Source organism: Suncus etruscus, chromosome 16 (assembly GCF_024139225.1).
Source record: "Suncus etruscus isolate mSunEtr1 chromosome 16, mSunEtr1.pri.cur, whole genome shotgun sequence".
NCBI classification, from domain to species: domain Eukaryota; kingdom Metazoa; phylum Chordata; class Mammalia; order Eulipotyphla; family Soricidae; genus Suncus; species Suncus etruscus.
In genome coordinates this window covers 87,295,820-87,318,967 of record NC_064863.1, presented here as the reverse complement: position 1 = coordinate 87,318,967, position 23,148 = coordinate 87,295,820, and the positions used below count along the sequence as shown (strand labels likewise).

At 37.8% G+C, this 23,148-nt stretch overlaps 1 protein-coding gene across 19 annotated transcripts in view; it reads left to right on the top strand.

Annotated features, from left to right (window-relative positions):
- Positions 1-4,505: 4,505 nt before the first annotated feature.
- The window catches only part of FMN2 (formin 2), a 378,131-nt gene continuing 359,488 nt past the window's right edge, over positions 4,506-23,148 (top strand). For 14 of the 19 annotated variants that reach the window (XM_049790085.1, XM_049790080.1, XM_049790076.1 and 11 more), the window contains exon 1: positions 4,506-6,279. In XM_049790085.1, coding sequence (XP_049646042.1) covers positions 4,698-6,279 — 1,582 coding nt within the window. In that variant the 5' untranslated portion in view covers positions 4,506-4,697. The remainder of the gene's footprint in view (positions 6,280-23,148) is intronic. The other 5 variants (XM_049790086.1, XM_049790084.1, XM_049790075.1 and 2 more) reach the window with 1 other exon arrangement.

The window sequence follows — 23,148 nt, the reverse complement described above, 5'->3', positions numbered from 1 at the left end:
ACAAAGGTACACAGAAGAAAAACTTTAACAATTGGAAATTAAATAGCCTGCTACTGAACAACCAGTGGGTCCAAGATGAAATCAAAGAGGAAATCAAAGCTTTTCTGGAAACAAATGATAATGAAGACACAAACTACCAGAATCTAAGGGGCACAGCTAAAGCAGTCCTGAGAGGAAAATTTATATCTTTGCAAGCACACGTCAGGAAGGAAGAAGGGGCATACCTGAATAACTTAATGTTGCAGCTCTTAGAATTAGAAAGTGCTCAGCAAAATAAACCTAAAGTAGGGAGAAGAAGGAAATAACAAAGCTGAGAGCAGAAATCAATGAAGTGAAAATCCCCCCCCCCCAAAAAATCCGAAAGATCAATGAGAGCAGAAGTTGGTTTTTTGAAAAAAAAAAAAAAAACAAAAAAAACAAGATTGATAGACCATTGACAAAATGCACAAATAAAGAGAGAGAGAAAACTGATAACCCATATTAGAAATGAAAAGGGGGAGATCACGACAGATATTGCAGAGATCCAAAGGGTTATCAGAGACTACTTTGAGAAATTTTATGCTACTAAACATGAGAACCTAGAAGAAATGGATACATTCTTGGACACAAATAACCTTCTACGATTAAGTAAAGAGGATGTAGCATATTTAAACACCCCATCACTATTGAGGAAATTAAAACTGTAATCAAATATCTGCCTAAAAAAGAAAAGCCCAGGCCCAGATGGATTTACTAATAAATTCTTTCAAACCTTTCAAGAGGAGCTACCTAGACAGGCTCTTCCACGAAATTGAAAAAACGGGAACACTCCCAAACAGCTTTTATGAAGCCAACATCACCTTGATACCAAAACCAGACAGAGATGCTGCCAAAAAAAGAAAATTACAGACCAATATCTCTGATGAATGCAGATGCAAATATCTTCAAAAAAATCCTGGCAAATAGGATCCAATGCATCATCAAGAAGATCATCAAGTAAGTTTCATCCCAGCAATGTAAGGATGATTTAACATTGGTAAAACTATCAACATAATACACAACATCAACAACAAGAAAAATAAAAATCACATGATCATAACAATAGATACAGAGAAAGCTTTTGATAAGGTCCAACACCCAACCTTGATCAAAACTCTCAACTAGATGAGAATGAAAGGAACCTTTCTCAATATAGTTAAGGCCATCTACCATAAGCCAATGGCAAATATTATCCTCAGTGGAGAAAAACTAAAAGCCTTTCCTCTAAATGCTGGTACATGACAAGGCTGTATGCTCTCACCACTCATCTTCAACATAGTACTGGAAGTACTTGCTATAGTGATCAGGCAAGAAAAATATATCAAGGTAATTCAGACTGAAAAGGAAGAATTCAAGCTCTTACTGTTCGCAGCTGAAATGATACTCTACTTATAAAACCCCAAAGACTCTATCAAAAAGCTTCGAGAAACAATAGATTCAGATAGCAAGGTCGCAGGCTAGAAAATTAACACAAAGAAATCAATGGCCTTTTTATACACCAATAATGATAGGGAAGAGATGGCAATCCCATTCACATTAGTGCCACACAAACTCTATCTTGGAGTCAACTTGACCAAAGATGTGAAGGACCTATACAAAGAAAACTATAAAGCCCTGCTCCAAGTAATAAGAGAGGACACATGGAAATGGAAACACATACCCTACTCATAGATTGGCAGGATTAACATCATTAAAATGGCAATACTCCCCAAAGCATTGTACATATTTAATGTGATCCTTCTAAAGACAACCCTGATATTCTTCAAAGAAGTGGATCAAACACTTATGAAGTTCATTTGGAACAATAAACACCCTCAAATAGCTAAATCACGCCTAGAGAAAAGGAATATTGGAGGTATTAGTTTCCCCAACTTTAAACTGTACTACAAAGCAATAGTTATCAAAACAGCATGTTATTGAAATAAAGACAGACCCTCAGATCAGTGGAATAAGCTTGAGTACTCAAAGAATGTTCTCCAGACATAGAAACACCAAATTTTTGACAAAGGAGCAAGAAATCCTAAGTGGAGCAGGAAAAACCTCTTCAACAAGTGGTGTTGGCAGAACTAGCTAGCCTCTTGCAAAAAGCGAACATAGACCTCCAGTTAACATCATGTACAAAGGTAAAATCCAAGTGGATTAAAGACCTTGATATCAGACCTGACACCCTAAGGTATATAGAACATGTAGGTAAAACATTTCATGACATTGAGACTAAATGCATCTTCAAGGAGGAAACTGCACTTTCCAAACAAGTGGAAACAGAGATAAACATATGGTAATACATTAAGCTGAGAAGCTTCTGCACATCAAAAGAAATAGTGCTCAGGATACAAGAGCCACCCACTGATTGGGATAAACTATTCACCCAATCTCCATCAGATAAGAGGCTTATCTCCAAAATATACAAGGCACTGACAGAACTTTACAAGATAAAAACATCTAATCCCATCAAAAAATGGGGAGAAGAAATGGACAGACACTTTGATATAAAAAAAATACAAATAGCCAAAAGGCACATCAAAAAATGCTCCACATCACTAATCATCAGGGAGATACAAATCAAAACAAATATAAGGTACCATCTCACACCCCAGAGATTGGCACACATCACAAAGAATGAGAACAATCAGTGCTGGCGGAGATGTGGAGAGAAAGGAACTCTCTCTCTCTCTCTCTCTCTCTCTCTCTCTCTACATATATATATATATATATAATTTAAACACCTTTATTACATACATGATTGTGTTTGGGTTTTAGTCATGTAAAGAACACCACGCATCACCAGTGCAACATTCCCATCACCAATGTCCCAAATCTCCCTCCTCCTCACCCAACCCCACCTGTACTCTAGACAGGCTTTCTATAACCCTCATACGTTCTCATTATTAGGATAGTTCAAAATGTAGTTATTTCTCTAAGTAAACTCATCCCTTTTTGCGGTGATCATCATGAAGTGAGCTGTAACTTCCAGCCCTTCTTTCTTTTGTATCTGAAAATTATTATTGCAAGAATGTCTTTTATTTTTCTTAAAACCCATCAGTTGAAGAGGACAGCCTTTCTTGAATAGAGACAGACGGTTCTTCGGTCGAGGGTATAGGAGTAGCTGTGCCCCCCTGCTAGAATCTCCAAACAAGCTCTCGAGAAAGGAACTCTTAAGCACTGCTGGTGGGAATGCCATCTAGTCCAACCTTTATGGAAAGCGATATGGAGATATCTCCAAAACTGGAAATTGAACTCCCATTCGACCCAGGTATACCTCTCTCGGGATATACCCTAGGAACACAAGAATACAATGAAGAAAAAAAAAATCCCTTCCTCACACCTATATTTATTGCAGCACTATTCACAATAGCCAGGCTCTGGAAACAACCAAGATGCCCTTCAACAGGTGAATGGCTAAAGAAACTGTGGTACATATATACAATGGAATGTTATGCAGCTGTCAGGAGTGATGAAGTCATGAAATTTTCCTATACATGGATGTACATGAAATCTATCATGCTGAGTGAAATTAGTCAGAGGGAGAGATAGATGCAGAATAGTCTCACTCATCTATGGGTTTTAAGAAAAATAAAAGTCATTTTTGCAACAATTCTCAGAGACAAAGAGCTCACTTCATGAAGCTCACCACAAAGATTGGTAGTGCAGTTATAGAAATAACTACATTGAGAACTATCATAACCATGTGAATGAATGAGGGAATTGGAAAGCCTGTCTAGAGTACAGGTGGGCTTGGGGTGGGATGGAGGGAGATTTGGGACATTGGTGGTGGGAATGTTACACTGGTAAAGGGGCGTGTTCTTTACATGACTGAAACTAATCACAATCTTATTTGTAATCAAGATGTCTAAATAAGGATATTAAAAAGTTGAACTTAAAAAAAGACATAAGCACGTAAAGAATTTCTATCTCACAAGTTTATTATTTCCTCTATTTCTCTATTTTGTAGAAAAACCTAACAAATGAACTTTAAAATAACAACAGATGTTCTCTCTTGGAGATGCAATGATAGTATAAAACAAAAGCCAATGTAAACCATATGCACAGATAAAGAGTTCATGATGATCAACCATTAAAAAAATAATAATCAGTTATATATTTTTCCCTCTTTGTTTTTCAAGAGCCACGATTCTGCAAGTGGGATGCAGAAAGGAAACATTAATATGTACTAAGCATTAATAAGTACTAAGCTGGAGTTCAACTCTCTTTAAACTAGTTTTGAATGTGTGCAAATTTTTCTGCAAGCATTACCAGGCTTTTCTTAGTTTGGTGTGCATCTTTGAAGCTGACCTGCTCTTTAGCTGAAGGCCAATGTGCTAATTACAGCACTTAACATGGGGAGCGGGTTTCAGGGCGGGACTTCAGCAAGGAACTGAACTGGGATTGAAGTGGGCGCGGCGACTGCCAGCCAGTCAGGTCTCAGTGGCGTCCTGCACAGTCATTGGCAGGCGCCGCGCGCTGCACTGAGCATGTTCGCGCTCAGTTAACTCCGGCCGCAACCGCAGCTTATTATGCAAAGCGGCGACTTAAGTGGACAGGGCCAGACCAGCGCGCGTCTCTTTCCAAGCGCTTACCAGGCCGCCTGGCCGGTCTGGGAGTTTTCCCCTGCCGGCGCCACGCTCAGCGGAGGAACCGGGATGGCCTGAGTGCCAGCGGCTCAGCAGCCGTATTGCAACATGGGGAATCAGGATGGCAAACTGAAAAAGAGCGCAGGTGATTCCTCGCACGAAGGCGGAGGCGTCGAGGATGCCGTAGGGCCCAGAAATGTGGAAACCGCAAAGAAGGGCTTCGGGGGCAAGAAGACGTTGGGCAAGCACAACAAGGGGGGTGCAGGCTGCAGCGGGGAGCAGGGCAAAAAGAAGAGCAAGTCGGACACGAGAGCTTCGGTGTTTTCCAATCTGCGGATCAGGAAGAATCTGTCCAAGGGGAAAGGTGCCGGCGGCTCCCGCGAAGATGTGCTGGATTCCCAGGCCTTCCAGAGCGGGGAGCTGGACAGCGCCCACTCCCTGGTCACCAAGACGCCGGATTTCAGCCTTTCAGCGGACGAAACAGGCCTGTCGGATACCGAGTGTATCGACACCTTTGAGGGGACTCGTCTTGGTGGCGCTAAATTGGCCGATTCAGGGGTCCGGAGCCCGGCGGTTTTTGAGGGTTTGGAAAATGGTGTAGGGGCGCAGGATGGACAACGGACCAGTTCGGGATCAGACACAGACATATATAGCTTTCACTCAGCTACAGAGCAGGAAGATTTGCTTTCAGACATTCAGCAGGCGATTCGAATGCAGCAGCAGCAGCAGCAGCAGCAGCAGCAGCAGCAGCAGCAGCAGCAGCAGCAGCAGCAGCAGCAGCGACAACATCTTGGCTCAGAGGAACCTACAGAGCCCCCCAGCCTCGTCTTTCCACAGCCCGAAGCTTTCCTGGACCTGGATGGGTTCTTGTTGGGTTCCAGCAGCTTGAGCCGAGAGACACGGTTACGTCTCCAGGCGGAGCAGGAGCTTTCCGCTCCTTCGGACCTGCCAGGGATCTTGGCTGCGGAGCCCTCTGGCTCGCAGCAGCGCGGGGACTCTGGCGACGGCCTAACTGCCCGGTCGCCGGGCCTACTCGGGCCTCAGCCAGCGGCTGCAGACTCGTCCTTGTTGAGCTCCCTCCAGTTCCCCGAGGCCGAGGCAGGGACTGGCACAACCTGCGCGTCTGTGTCCAAGGCAGAGGACACAGATGAGGACGATGAGGACGCATTTGAAGATGCCCCCCGAGGCTCCCCGGGGGAAGAGTGGGGTCCAGGGCTGGGTGGGGCACTGCAGAGGACCGGGGCAGAGTCGGAAGCGGGGACGGTAGAGCCCCGCGGCCCGGCCGCTGCCTCCTTACCCTGCGGCCGAGCGCCCAGCCCGGGCGGCTGCAAGCCCTACCCGCTCCTCGCTCCCTGCTACGTCAAGACGACCACCAGGCAGCTCAGCTCGCCCAGCCACTCTCCTTCGCAGTCCCCCAGCCAGAGCCCCCGGGTCACGAAGCGCTGGGATCCTTCCCCGAGAGGGGCGCCCAGAGCTGCCGAGGAGCCCCGCGAGAACGGTGCTTTCGAGAGTGGCCCCAGCCGTTCGGGGGACGGGGCCGAGGAGCAGGACTCCCGCGCGTCGCGCTCCAGTGGCTCCACTCCGTCGCTGGAGCGCGCTGGAGACAATGGCCGGGGAGCGAGCCTCGAGGTGGCCGCGGAAGCGTCAGGGGCTCCGAGGGCCTCCGAAGGCTTCCTAAACGTGTTTACAGGTGAGAGCCCCTGCACCGGCTTGCAGGCCTCCATCCCACCAGCTCGTGCTCCTCCCTCCTTAGTGTTAGTTTTCCCGGTCCTTCTCAGACCTCCCGGGAGAGCCTTGCACTGATTAGGGAAACCTCCGTGTTCTTCAAGGGAACAGCCCTTGACGTTTGTCTCTCCAGAGAATCCCGGGGAAGGACCTCTCGCTTGGTCCATTTCTCTAGAACTTCTGCTGAGCTCTATACTAAGGGTCATATTAGACACATTTGCTTTTAATGGACTTTTTCTTTCTTTCCCTTTTTAATATAATTTTTTATTGTGACCACAGTGAATTACTTTTCTGCCTCATCGTTAGTCAAGTCATTATTTACGCTTTCTCAGCCCCACAGCTTCAAAGTCAATAAAAGACAAAAGTGCTTCTGGTCAGTTGACAAAGATCATTGTTGGAGAAATGATTCTAGTACTAGCCTGAGGTGGCCTTTGTATTTATACTATGTGTATAAATATTTCTGCCTTGCAACAGTCTGAGACTATTAGTGAAGTTAAGTGGTCACTTCTCTGCTGATTCAAGCAAATTGGATATATATGTATATATATATACACACACATATATATCCATATATATATATATACTAAATATAAATAATGAGATAAGTTATTAGTGGTATTTTTCTTTTGTCTTCAGGGAGAATCGGTGTATAGTTTGGAGATATTGTGGGGAGGGGCCCAAAGTGTATGTTTTCTTAGAGACAAATGAGCACAGTAAAGTGCTGTTAAAGGGCAACTTACTCCAGCAAATATTAAGGAAAACTGAACTTATTCTTTCTTACAGGCTTTACTTTTAGAGATCACTGGTAAATTATAATTTTGTTTCATGCTCGTTCAATTCCACTCTTAATTATAAATGAAACGTTGAGTGTAAGAATTTAATAAGTAACAAAATTGGAAATCATGTAAGTAATAGTAAGTTTGTGATAAATATTTGAGTGATGATAACGTTCAAGTGTAATTCAAAAAGCTTATTCATATAGTCTGTTACTTTAAAAATAGGTCCCTATAAAAATTACATAGATTTACTTAATGAGCACGCTTTTTTCTAATTGGCTAGGTGTTTGATAATTACTTACATTAATAGTTCTAAATTTTAAATTTAGTAACCTTAAAATAGTTACACTCAGGACTTACCTAGATTATATTGTCCTCAGCAGAGTAAAACAAATGAAGGTAGTTTATTAATGCTTAGAGTAAAGTTGAAGTTAGTTTTTTTCTTATGTTTTTCTGTAGTTAGTATATTAATATGGACACCTACCTCTTCATCTCATTATCGCTGGATGGTTGTATGTAGCTTTCTCTCTCAGTGTCTAATATATGTTTGTGCTGAAGCTTGCATAACTTTAATTTTCATCTATGAATTGCCTTTTTTTTACAATTGTTGATTCTAATAATCAAGAGCAACCTCTGCTGTTTATTTTACATGATTTATTTCTTTTTTCCCTCCTGTTTATTGCATAAATCATAAGGATGTATAGTTTAACACTCATTGAATAAATTTTAAAAAGACAGGAAAACAAAACAGAACTCCTTAATATTTAGATGGCTTCCCAAAGGTAATTTTTGAAGAAAAGAGATAAGAGAATTTTTTAGTTCCTTTTTGTTAATTTAATGCTGGTGAAAAAAATCTCTTTAACATTTCTCGTTAACATTCTCTTTCAAAATATTATATTAAGACTACCATTGACTAATATTAATGATTACTCTTCCTATTAGCATTATACTTTGAAATATATTTTAGGTAATAGATGTATACATGTACAAATATGTATATGTATTAAAATACATATATACCCATAAAATATACATATATATAATATCAGGTAGTTATTGTTGGGTTAGAGTTTGGTTGCCCAGATGTTGGGTTAGGGTTTGTTTGTTTCACAAAAGGAAAAATGGAAATCTCATATCCTCTATTGGGGAGGATAGAAGATGCTGTTCCAGTTATAGTAGTTCACAATAAATAATCCACACAGATATGAAGGTTATATAAGAGGCAAGAAGCTCACACCACAAGCTGTTTTCCCACAAGCCAGCCGCTCCACACAAATGAAACTGCAAGCCTAGAGGAAAAAGCCCCCTCCTTCGCAATTCTGCCTCTCCTTTATTTAGCACCAAACAAAGCCCCTCTCCTCAGAGGGAGGGGAAAAGGCAGGCGGAGAGAATACAGATACAAAAGGAAAAATATTAAAAGTCTCCAATTACCTCACAATTCCCTCTTTTTAAGTCTTTAAAAATTAAAACAAAATGGAAAATAAGTAATAGGCCCTGAAAAGACAAGGAATAAACTAAACTAAACGAAACCCAGCAATTTTGCATAAGAGCATCAAAAGGAAAAATGTAAAGAAAAACTTTTAGGCCTAATAATAGGGTGTCCTTATCCAAGAAAATGAGACAAGGAACCAACTATAAGCTCCAGGCATGTTTATTTCACAATCCCCAAAGTACATGCTGTAAGGTTCTCCAAAAATCTTACTTTGTAGACCAGATGACAAAGTCGAAATTCAGAAAACAGAGATCTGATAGATTATGAAGAGCTTATGAAGTCATCAGAGAGTCACACGGTAATCCATAGACAGAGATCATAGGAGGATATGTAAGGAAGTCCACATTGCAGGCAAAAAGTTTAATTTTGAGTCATAACCAGGATGACATGAAAGCCCATTTTTGGGGCACAGATTTGAGCCCATTCCTGGTTGATGATAGATGCACCCAAAATGTCACCGAGGAAAATCCTGCAGAAACACACTGGTGGTCACCATGACTTTTTCAAGCTCTTCTCTCTTAGGTAGAGTTCATGTAGATTCCTGATAAGTCCAAAAGTAATGTACAAGGTACTGGGGAGTTCAGCTGATTTCTGAGTAATGGGAGTTTAAGTCATTAATCCAAGACATGATGTTTCAGATGGAGAACATCCCTGCTTTAAGAAAAAAATTGAGGTGCCATCTTTAATGAATAGAAACTTCTTTTAATACCTATAATTTTTCCAATTTAATGTGCCCATGCAAAAGCCCTGCCACAAAAGACAAAGAAGATCGATTGGGAAAAGGATAACAAGTCAATAAACCACAACCACTCACCTAAATTTTAACAAGAAACATACTCGAAAATGTTATCTAATGTAAATTCCTATACGTAAATTTAAAAATGAGTGAGAACTAAAATTACTTAAGTAAACAGGAAATCGAGGCATATACAAATCAAAAAAATACATCCATGAGAAATCTACACAAAAGATGAATGCCCTCCAAGAATCCAATTTAAAAGATCTGGAACAAGGAAGAATCTGGAAAGCCATTGCAGCCATTCATGGAGTCTTGAGAAATCCGAATGAATGGCCCATAACTGTCATTGGTAATCAGAGGTCAAACCAGAAGCTTGTAGCAGTCTATGGAGGAGATGACTGAAGGAGAGGAGGGAGTTTCTGAATAAAGAAAGTTAAGGGCTGAAGGAAGAGAGGATTAGTTCTGGTATAAAGTTAAGAGAGAAGTGAAGAAGGAAAAGACTATCTGGGGAGGTGGGAATGTTGCACTGGTGAAGGGAGGTGTTTTGTTGATGATTGAAACCCAACTACAACCATGCTAGTAATCATGGTGCTTAAATAAAGATTATATATATTATATTGAAAAGAACATAAAAATAAAAAATGTCCAAAGGCAGAAAAATAAAAGGACTATATACAATATATACATTACAGACAGACAAAACATAATACAGACAAGGAACAGACATAAAGGTGGCCACCACACATATACACACTCACATGCATGGTTAACCAAGATATCAGTTAAAATGAATCCAAGTGTAGCAAATGAAAAAGTCAGCTGGAACAGTAAAAGTGCTTCAAATATAATAGCCAGTAAGGCAGGTGGAATAATTACTTCAAAATCACGAATTTTTTCCCCAAGAGTCAAGAAGATCTGAAAGAGAGTTTCATGAGCGTAACGAGCTTGGAGAATACTTCTAACAGTGAACAGAAAATCTATACTACTATGAGTAATGACAAAGAACACTAAAAAAGGAGTCCATATCAAAAAGTATAGTTTTGTCAAAATTGTGCATCTAGATTTTTACCTGAAAACCAAACTGAAGATAAAGAAATAAGAAATATCAGTAGACTATAAAAAATAAACTAAATAAAAATATACTAATCTTTTATGATATGAACAACATTATTAGATGCAGAAGTCTTTTTTTTTGAAAATCCCTATAAAATGAACACAATTATGTTGAAGTCATAAGTAAATACAATCATGAACAATATGAAAAACATATCAGAAGATCACCACAAGGTTCATCAAAGTGGGAGTCCAGAGTTTTCAAACTCATTCTGCAACCATTTCTGTAGAAAAACCATAGAACATAGAAACTGAAAAGGAAAGAGAATAATTAACTGAGAAAAGTTGAATCAAACTTAGATCCCTGTGAAATATAAAGAGAATATATGCTGCTGAAGACTTCACTGATATATTGAAGACTTCTGTGACCTTCCGCTCATCAAATCTAATCCAATGTTGTCTTGAAACATATGATTTACAGTGTCTGGAATATAAATCACCATAGTGGTTTGAAACTGATGATAAATTATACTTCTTAAACTTGTCTTTTAACTCAGGGGTGAACTGTGATAAATTGAAATCTTCTAAAGGAAAGTCCACATAAGTTTGTAGTTTTTTAATTTGCTTGCCATTAAAAGAAAAGCATTTCAGATGTATTAACAGCACTGCTGGTAATGTTCATCTATATGTTTTCTTCAAAAAGTCCATCTTAGTATTGCAAAAGTTGCAATAAACTTTGTCAACATCTCTCAGCTCTTCTTTAAAAATCATTAAGACAATCTTGTAATGCACATTTATCTCTAGATGTTACAGATAGAGACAAATGAATGAACATTTCATAAACCTCATATTCTTGGTGGCAGATGAAGTATTGGAGTACGAATTTGAACTGTTCTTGGAAAAGAACAAAAATAACAGACTCATGAGACTGTGTTCCTGCCCAGATTGTTTCAATTTTTTGCTATCCAGAGGGTGATTAGCACTTCTACTCAAAGATCTTTCTTGTCTAGTAACTTTAATCAAATCCTGGTGTATGTCATCTATGAGAAACATCAATAGTTCATGAGGATCTTGTTAACTCTATCTAGGAAACTGGTCATTAAGTTGACCAATAGCAATTTTAAAGCTTTTGGGATTAATATGTCTGTGATGTCCATTCCCCATAGTTTTGATAATCTGCCAAATTCTTGTGCTAATTTTTTATATGTCTTAAATGAGTTTTCCTGTTAATGTCCTTTTTTATAATAGTCCTGATAAAAATAGTGTGTCAAGTTGGAAATAATATACAGGCATTGCAATATTGAGTTCACGTAGCATGAGTTTCCCAAATTTTAAAATCCAGTGAGAGCAGGTTCCACTCTCTCTTGTTCTGCTCCGAGGTTTGGGGACTGGCCACTATTAACAGTTAGTCAAGCAATAAGGGATGAGTGCAATGTCTTTGTTGCCTGCAGAGAGGTTTCAGCAATGTTACTGTTGTTGTCAGTGTCTAGAGTGGTTTGTGTTCAATCTGGTGGAGGGTTTCCAGTCACAGGTGTCTGAATTTTGTCATTTGTGATTACCCAGTTTCTGACAAAGCATAGCAGGACCCAGAATTTCTTGGCAGAGTTGTCATCAGTGGAAGCATAAGTGTATTCTCTTCCTCTAATGAGGAGATAACCAGCAATCCATTTATCATCAACCTTAATTCAAACAGGAGTACGAATTATTTCTTGTATTTAAAATGACTGTTAACTGCAGTGTGAGATTCTCCTTGGGGTAAATTCAGGTAGTTTAAATGGCAGCCCAAAGGTAATTTTTGAAGAAAGGAGATTAGAGAATTTTTGAGTTCCTTTTTGTTAATTTAATGCTCATTCTCTTTTAAAATATTATATTAAGACTACCATTGATTAATATTAATGATTGCTCTTCCTATTAGCATTATACTTTGAAATATATTTTAGCTAATTGACATATATATGCACATATATGGATATGTATACAAAATGCATATATACTCAAAAACATACATATATATGTATATAATATTGGGTGGTCATATTGCTCCATATATTACACTCAATGGAGGAAAGGCAAAGATGACTAAGTGCACAATACACAGGAACATAGTAGAGATACACTTTACAGTGCTCTGGAGCATCAAGAATGCAGTGATATCTACTTAGTGTGATCTAGAATGGTGATGGTGCAGGAAAAGATAACCATCATAGAACCCAAAAGAGGTGTAAGTCTCATTTTCATAAGGAAAAGAAGTATGTTCTTGGAACTTAAATTTCATTTTAATTTATTTAATATTTCTAAATTTTAAATTTAGGACCCTTAAAGGAGTCACAATCTGGAACTACCTAGGTTTTATTGTCCTTTTCAGGAGATAGAGTTTATCAATATATAGAGTAAAATTGTTTTAGTTAGTTTAGTGGTTTAGTGTTTTAAAATGGACACCAGCTTATTCTATTTGGTAGTGGATGATTGTATATTGCTTGTCAGTGAATAGTAGTTGTTTGTGTAGCCACTGTTATAAATGTTTCTCACCCACTTAAAAACTAAAAATAAAGTTGGGTTTAAACAATCCTGTAACTGGTGAGGTAACCAAGGTAGATAGGAGATGACATAACTTTCTCAAAATCACATTGATTCATTTAGAGTTAGAGCTAAAATTGAAGGCTGAGTTTACTGATTCATAGTGGAAGTCCTTCCTTTATACACCTTTTTTTGGTGTTCAACATTGCAAGATAACATGTGGAGTAAAACAGTAGTTAAAAATACTACAATATGTAAGGGCTCAACATCAAGAAGGGAGGAAATGCAGCAGCTAACAGGCAAATATTTATCTAATGCTAATCAAGCTTAACTGGGTTTTTATAGCTCAAAGACAGATGTGTGGCTAAGATAAAGAGGAAGCTAAGGTAAAATTTCTGAAGATTGTCTTCCTCTGGGAAGATACAAGACTGAATACAGGACTCCCACCATTCCTGGCAGGAACCTGAATTCAGGTTGAGAAATTAAGAGCCCTTACCTTTTTAGCCCCCATTCCTTGGACTATTAACCCTCTATCTAAACCTGTTTATTTCTTGGATTTTTTCATATACAATACCTAAGAAACAGAAGCATTCTCAATTTCTAGGAATTCATGTTACCTCTTCTGTATCTTTTCCAGAAAGCTGTTTCCCTAAGTCATGCCAGGGTAGGTGTATTTTATGTTAGGGATTTTGAAGGGGGGATATCGACATTCTCACCGCCTGCTTTTTCTTCCTCTTATCCTGTCCACATATTCATTATTAACTTCTGATCAGTCCACTTGTAGTAAATACTTATTCCATGTCTGCTATGCCTGTAACTATGAGGGGCACTAACTATAGTGATGTCTTTATGAACACTTATTCACTTTTTTAAAAAATATTTTTTGACATGCAGGTAGCATACCAAGAGTTATTGAAAATTGTTGATACCTATTTTACTTTAAAATATTTGCAACAAAACATTCCAGGACATTGAGACTACAGGCATATTCAAAGAGGAAACTGTACAAGCAAGTGAAAGCAGAGATTAACAGATGGGAATATATTTAGCTGAGAAGTTTCTGCACCTCAAAGGAAATAGCACCCAGGATACAAGAGCCACCCACTGAGTGGGAGAAACTATTCACCCAATACCCATCAGAAAAGGGGCTAATCTCCAAAATATAGAAGGCACTGACAGAACTTTACAAGAAAAAAACATCTAATCCCATCAAAAAATGGGGAGAAGAAATGGACAGACACTTTGACAAAGAAGAAATACAAATGACCAAAAGACACATGAAAAAATGCTCCACATTACTAATCATCATGGAGATGCAAATCAGAACAACTATGAGGTACCACGTCACACCCCAGAGATTGGCACACATCACAAAGAATGAGAATAAACAGTGTTGGCGGTGATGTGGAGAGAAAAGAACTCTTATCCACTGCTGGTGGGAATGCAGTTCAACCTTTATGGAAAGCGATATGGAAATTCCTCCAAAAACTGGAAATCGAGCTCCCATATGATCCAGCTATACCACTCCTAGGAATATACCCTAGGAACACAAAAATAGAATACAAAAATCCCTTCCTTACACCTATATTCATTGCAGCACTATTTACCATAGCAAGACTATGGAAACAACCAAGATGCCCTTCAACAGACGAATGGCTAAAGAAACTGTGGTACACATACACAATGGAATATTATGCAGCTGTCAGGAGAGATGAAGTCATGAAATTTTCCTATACATGGATGTACATGGAATCTATTATGCTGAGTGAAATAAGTCAGAGAGAGAGAGAAAGACGCAAAATGGTCTCATTCATCTATGGGTTTTAAGAAAAATGAAAGACATTCTTGCAATAATAATTTTCAGACACAAAAGAGAAAAGAGCTGGAAGTTCCAGTTCACCTCATGAAGCTCACCACGAATAGTAATGAGTTTAGTTAGAGAAATAACTACATTTTGAACTATTCTAATAATGAGAATGTATGAGGGAAATGGAAAGCCTGTGTAGAGTACAGGTGGGGGTTGAGTGGGGAGGAGGGAGATTTGGGACATTGGTGATGGGAATGTTGCACTGGTGATGGGTGGTGTTCTTTACATGACTGAAACCCAAACACAATCATATATGTAATCAAGGTGTTTAAATAAAATAAAATATATTTAAAAAATAAAATATTTGCAACAATAAATAACTCCAAGTTTATAAATACAGATTTTATTGGCAACACAAGATAAAAAAGATAGATGAATTTTATAACTGTTCATTTATACTCTTGTATCATAGTAATAAAAATTGATGTTAATGAAATTGAGTTTTAAGCAGCTATCAGAAGAAATAAGTATCACATGGTAACTTGTTCTTGGATATGATTGTAAGTACTGTAAACTTCCTATAGGTGTTTATTCATTATTAAAATTAAAATATATGGAAAATAATTTCTATCAATTTGTAATTTTGTTAATTATGTAAGGTATTGTAATATCAAAATTTTAGTGATTTAAGAATATGAGGAGATTGATAAATCTAGAGTCAGTTTTCCACCTGGTCCAATAGTGATTACAGAGTAGAAATAATTATGTCAATTATGTCTTCTTAATATATATTAAGGATATATTAGGAAGGTTATTGGATTAGAGAAGTTACAACTAATTTTCTGTAATCTAGATCATCTTTACCCTAGATCTACTGGAATTTTTATGTTTATCCAAAGCTAATATGATAGACTTTTTTTGGGGTAGGGATGAAATAATTTCTTGGAAAATTTAAGTAATTTTTTATTTTAAAATTATAATTTGCAATGTTTAAATGCCTTGTAAGATTTTTTATATACTTTATGCAGAAGGGTTGTAATCTTTTTAAAATATATTTATTTAAAACCTTGATTACAAATATGATTGTACTTGAGTTTCAGTCATGTAAAGAACACCCCCTTCACCAGTGCAACATTCCCATCACCAATGTCCCGAATCTCCCTCCTCGCATCTCCACCCCCGCCTGTACTCTAGACAGGCTTTTTACTTCCCTCATTCATTCACATTGTTATGATAGTTCTCAATGTAGTTATTTCTCTAACTGCACTCATCACTCTTTGTGGTGAGCTTCATGTCAGGAGCTGGACCTTCCAGCCCTCTTTTGTCTCCGAGAATTATTGCAAAAATGTCTTTTATTTTTCTTAAAACCCACAGATGGTGAGATTATTCTGCATCTATCTCTCTTCCTCTGGCTTATTTCACTAAGCATAATAGATTCCATGTACATCCATGTATAGGAAAATTTCACGACTTCATCTCTCCTGATGGCTGCATAATATTCCATTGTGTATATGTACCACAGTTTCTTTAGCCATTCATCTGTTGAAGGGATTCTTGGTTGCTTCCAGATTCTGGCTATTGTAAATAGTGCTTCAATGAATATAGGTGTGAGGAAGAAATTTTTGTATTGTATTTTTGTGTTCCTAGGGTATATCCCTAAGAGTGGTATAATTGGATTGTATGGGAGATCAATTTCTAGTTTTTGAAGGAATCTCCATATCACTTTCCATAATGGTTGGACTAGATGACATTCCCACCAGCAGTTCTTAAGAGTTCCGTTCTCTCCACATCCCCACCAGCACTGCTTGTTCTCATTCTTTGTGATGTGTGCCAACTTCTTTGGCGTGAGATGGTATCTTATAATTGTTTTGATTTGCATCTCCCTGATGATTAGTGATGTGGAGCATTTTTTTCATGTGCCTTTTGGCCATTTATATTTCTTCTTTGAAAAAGTGTCTGTTCATTTCTTCTCCCCATTTTTTGATGGGATTAGATTTTTTTCTTGTAAAGTTCTGTCAGTGCCTTGAATATTTTGGATATTAGCCCTTTATCTGATGGGTATTGGGTGAATAGTTTCTCCCAGTCAGTGAGTGGCTCTTGTATCCTGGGCACTGTTTCTTTTGATGTGCAGAAACTTCTCAGCTTAATATATTTCCATCTGAGAAGTGTTGTAATCTAAAAGTGCTGGCTTGGTTCTGTTGCTGAGATAAGATGTCTGGTCTTGATTTTTATGTTGATTTTTAAAATTTTATGTTATTATAGTTTAGGCAATTGGGTTACAATAGTGTTTCTGGCACTGATGCATGAAATTACTGCATACCCTTGCAACTGATGTGTCTATGATCCCACACACATATTCCTTTGTCATTTCCAGTGTTCTTTCTTCTTAATCATACCCCTATTATTTGTTGATTACTAGTTATGGTTTTAGGGCATACTGATAATTCAGGGAAGTCTATTTTTATTTTTATTATTTGGTTTGGGAGGCACCCTTGGAGGTGCTCATTACTTATTCTGGCTCAGTGCTCAGGGACCATACAGTAAAGGAAATCAGACCCAGATCACATACATTTAAGTCGATTGCTTTACACATCTCTCTGGGGTGAAAGTTTATTTTGAGTGGGTTGTGGACCACTTGGTTCACAAAGTGATCCAGAGTGGTCAGTAAATTGTGGGCTGGTACTTTGAGTTTTAAGGGTAAAAGTTACATGCTATCTTTTTTTTTATAGGTTTGTTGGAAGAGGATAAGATATTGGAGAAATTATTTTAATTCTCAATATTCCTACTTACTAAATTTGCTTGGTTTAAACTTTTTTTTTTGTTTGATTTTTGGGTCAGACCCGGCAGAGGTCAGAGGTTACTCCTGGTTCTGTGCTCAGATATCGCCCCTGGCAGGCTCAGGGGACCTTATGGTATGCAGTGATCAAACTCTGGTCTGTCCCAGGTCAGCCACCTGCAAGGCCAACACCTAATGCTGTGCTCTCATTCCAGCCTTGGCTTTAACTTTTTTGAATTCTTAATTTGTTTTGGACAGATTTCAGTATATTTGTTAGAATACTAAATACTATATTTAACAATGTACAGTGACCAGTAATGAAAACATACAGTGTAATTTAAACTGCTGATTTAAATACACAGAGAAAAAATATATATGTACATAGATATTGGTATATTAGTACTATGGCAGTAGTGTGGGTTGAGAATTCTTTGAATATGCCTTCCTCTTTTAGTGTCTCATAAATTTCTAGTAAAACTAGGGATAATTATTTCTTGCTATTCTTGTTTGGTAGATTGTCAAAATGAATACAATCTTACTGGAAGATGCATTTACAATATTCACCTTAAATCTGAGAATCTGGCAAAGTGAAAATTCTGGAAATTAACTTTCTCCTAATAGGACACACATTTAGAGTTTTCTTTATTATTAGGAATAAAGATGTTTGGAGTATCAGTGATGAGAGCAATGCCATTTGGGCCTTGATACTTTTGATCAACAGCTATTTGATGCTGAAAGGAGAATTGGACTAATTAGACTGCAATTATCTGGAAATCAGGACCTTTAATGTAGTAGATATTAGATCTGTTTTGCAAGTTCAGGGGAGGGCCCCTCCAGGAGGTTTTCTTAACATTTATAGTAGACCAGAACCTTATTTGAAATTGTGTGGGGGGCCACATGGTATCCGGGATTACATTCAACATTTTGCACAATCAAGGCATGTGCTCGCAGCGTGAGCCATATCCTTGGCCCTGGCTGTTATGTTTTGTGAAAAATATATAAAAGGTAAAGTTGTATATTGTATAAAAACAATCATTTAGATATATGCAGCCTTTCTAGTGTGGGTAAAAATGCATTGAGTAAATAACTTGGATTCATTATTTGCAATGTAAACCTTTTATTTATGTGTATGATCTATATTTTTCTTTACAAATTGCCCAATAAAAGTAATAATGTTTCTATTTTTACCTCAATATTATTTAATATAGTGTTGTTGATGTATGTTTAACTTTCTCTATTATCATATATTCTTACTCAAGTGATTTTCTAATGTCTTGTATTTTATTTAGAAGTTGGCAGGACCATTATATATTTCTTAAATACTGAAAAAATAAAATATTTTGAAAATTTCTAGGTTTTTAACTTTAAAAAGGTCTTAAACATGGGTCTTAAAACATTGGTTACTTTTTTAAAATGCATTAAGAGAAAATGGACTATTTAAACCCATTAAGAGAAAATGGAATATATATGGGTTACATCTGGATATGCTCAGGGCTTATTTCTGGCACTGAATTCAGGAATCACTCCTGGTAGACTAAGGGATATCGGATGCCTCAGATTGAGCCCAGGACAGCTGTGTGAAAGGCATATGTCCTAACTATTGTACTATCACCGGTTCTCTATTTTTACATAGAATATTCCATGTAAAATTTTATAAATATCTCTATTTTTATTATTAATATGTGCATAATCTTTTTTTTTATTAAGAATTTTTTTTTGTTTTTCGGCCACACCCGTTTGATGCTCAGGGGTTACTCCTGGCTAAGCGCTCAGAAATTGCCCCTGGCTTGGGGGGACCATATGGGACGCCGGGGGATCGAACTGCGGTCCTGATCCTTGGCTAGCGCTTGCAAGGCAGACACCTTACCTCCAGCGCCACCTCGCCGGCCCCAATATGTGCATAATCTTTTGTAAAAGGACAAACAATGAAATAAGAATAAATATATTTTACAACTATATTACGTTTATTCTTATAGAGACTTACTTCCTTTCCTCATCCATTTTAAAGCTAAAGTCACTGATGTATTGCTGTTTGGAGAGAAAATATATGAGAATACTTTATGGGGAAATTTTGTATTTTTCAGGAACCTTAAAAGTTCTGTATATAAATTATATCTTGCAGTATTATATTGTCCTTGGAAGGTGTAAAAAGCTTGTATAAAAATGCTCTGACTTTACATTTCAGGACATAGGACTTGATCTGTCCTAATTTTAGAAAAACATGTTACATTTATTTATCATTCATGAATAAGTCATGTGAATAAAATTGTCTGTGATTCTTATAACTCAGATGCAAAGAGGTCTAGGTAGACATTTTGAATCAACAAATTATTCTTTTTATTTTTATTTTTATTTTTTTTTTGGTTTTTGGGCCACACCCTGTGACGCTCAGGGGTTACTCCTGGCTATGCACTCAGAAGTTGCTCCTGGCTTCTTGGGGGACCATATGGGACGCCGGGGGATCGAACCGCGGTCCGTCCTAGGCTAGCGCAGGCAAGGCAGGCACCTTACCTCCAGCACCACCGCCCGGCCCCTCTTTTTATTTTTTTTACATTTTTTATTATTTAAGCTCCATGATTGTAGTTGGGTTTCAGGCATAAAAACAACACCCCCTTCACCAGTGCAACTTTGGGTAGATTGTGTCAAAATTGAGTTAAATTGAATTAATAGATACTCTTCTGATGTTCAAGAACATCAATTTAACTCAAGTTTGACACAATCTATCCAAAGCTAGCATCATATTGCACAGACTAAGGGTGGAGTCTTCTAGACCACTTTTGATTTAAGAAACCAGCACCAACAAGATTGCCACCTAGGCTTTTGAATTGGCTATAAACTAAACCCATATCTAGATTATAGCTCTATTACCCTCTCTTCAGATTTTAGGTAGCCGTTGCAAAGCCAAAACCTACCTCAGACTTCAGAAGTTTGGTTGAATGGCACACAGACGTGGAAAGACTAATTTTACACAATCATCAGTTTATTACAATGGTTATTAAAGGATACAAATTGGTATATTAGATACATAAACTAAGTTATAGGAAAAAGGACAAGGAGCTTCTATGCCCTCTCCAGGTACACCAAGTACACCATTCAGTAATCTGAAGTTGTCCAACATCTTTGGACTATTATGCAGACTTCATCAGAAAGGCATTGATGATGAGTTCCCTGAAATGGCTGTGAACTTCACTTCTAGTCTCTTTCCTTTCACTGAAAATCAGGGGTATGTGACTGGGAGTTTCAACTCTCCAGTCACTTGATTGCTTACCTTGGCAATCAGTTTGCTTTCGTCATTGGAACTTCTCCCATAGTTACCTTATCAAGTACAATTGTCAAATTATAAGGCTTTTAGCGAATTGTGAGCTAGGAACTGAATAAAGATCAAATTGTGTGTTTTTGTTTGTTTGTTTGTTGTTGTTGTTTTAATAAATCATGTTATTAGAACGCCAAACATTTTCTCCTTATCTAAGCTAGTGTTTTTCAACTGAGGTCATCTAGACCAGCTAAGGGTTCCTAGGATATTCCTAGAGACCACAGGTGAAAATTGTCCCATTGGAATATCCTGGGTGCCATAAGTAAAAATGATTGTAAAAATAATTAATGGGGGGGCAGAGTAATAGCACAGTGTGTAGGGCATTTGCCTTGCACACAATCGACTGGATTCGATCTTTGGCCATCCCATATGATCTCCTGAGCCTGCCAGAGCCTGAGCATAGAGCTAGGAGTAATCCCTGATAACCACCGTGTATGGCCTCACACTCCAAACAAACAAACAAACAAATAAATAAAGGGGGATCACAGAACAAGGCTAGGTAGTTCACCAATAGGATGGGCAGCCAGAGAAGGAGAGACTAATAATGAAAAACAATTAAGAAACACTTTTAAACACTGTAGTTTCCAAGCAAGGTATCATTATTTTACTAATTTTCTTCCATCCTTACACATTTCACTATATTGCAGTTTTAATAACAGATTTTTTGAATGATCTTTAACAAAAAGTCTTTATATTAAAAATTGTGTCAGGGGGTCAGAGAGATAGCATGGAGGTAGGGCATTTGCCTCGCATGCAGGACGGTGGTTTGAATCCCAGCATCTCATATGGTCCACCAAGCCTTCCAGGAGCGATTTCTGAGTGTAAAGCCAGGAGTAACCCCTGAGCGCTGCTGGGTGTGACCCAAAAAACAAAAAAACAAACAAAACAAATTGTGTCAGGGGAGAAGGGAGGGGGAAAATTGTGTCAGTATTACTTAAAAATGATGGAATGATTATTTGATGAGTAACTGTATACATAGGGTAATCTTTATGAGTTTTCTATTAATTTTTCTTTTGCATTGTGGTGAACTTAGTACTCTTGCCTTATAGTGACCTCTAGTACTCAGGCCCTGCACTGCCAGGGTTCCACAGTACTGAGGGGAATAGATGGCATGTGATGAAAGGGATTAAACCAAAAGGCCTTACACATGTATAAGCCATATCCTGACCCCAAATATCTCTTGAATATGCCTCCTATTTTCTGTTCGACGACTACAGTTTCCAGTTCAGAACATCCCAAACTGAGACACTAAATTTCTTCCTGTCTAAATTGCAGTTCTTCTCAAAAATTTTGTAGGAGCTAAGAGAAAAATACTAAAATGATTGCCCTAATCCTCTCTGAGTTAGAGGGAATTATAAGTTGGAGGAGAGAAATGGAGGGGACAATGTAAGAAGGATAAGAAGGGATAGTCACATAGATACAAGGATCAAGGCTGTGAACACATTGGAGGCATAGAGGTGTGATATCTATCTATCTATCTATCTATCTATCTATCTATCTATCTATCTATCTATCTATCTATCATCATCATCATCTATCTATCCCTCTAAAGACAACATAACTATTAACATGGGTCTCAGACTATGGTAGTAAATAAACTTAGAAATGTGCTTGTTAGGAAGTGGGCTGTGTGTGTGTTGGGGGAGACCTGGGAACTTTGTGATGAGATGTAACAACATAGATGGGTTTAGTATTGAAACACTGTTTGCTTACAATTCTGTTGTTAACAACTTTGTATATTATGATGACAGAATTAGAAAAAAATTTAAAAGGGTCTGAGCAATAGTATAGTGGGTAAGGTACATGTCTTTGACACGGATGACCCAGGTTTGATTCCTGGTATCCCATATATTTCCCCAAGCACTACCAGGAGTCAACAGTAACTTGGGATCATCACCAGGTGTGACCTCCCTAAAACATTTTTAAAAATATTAAAAATAATTAAATATATTGCTTGAAGCTGAAGTTAAAGTAAATAATTATTATGTATTATTTATGTTCATATTATGTTACTATACATTTAAAATACACTAATTTATAAAGTTTATATTTTACCATTTATACAAATAAAAGTTCATATTATATAGATCAAATTTATTAACAAAATATGTCAGTATTACATTTATGTATAAGTCTTTTATTTATTAAAATTTAGCTATACATAGCCATGTTCAATTACACAGGGGAACGAATAAAATGTTGGGGAATTCAATTAGGTTGGCCTTCTGCAAGGCAAGCAGTTTACCTGCTCTACTCTCTCTCTAGCCCTATATATTTAACATGTTTTGTTTATATTTAACAGACACAACTATTTTCTGTTTTGTTTTCTCCTTGTTATTATTTCTAGCTATTACTTTGACC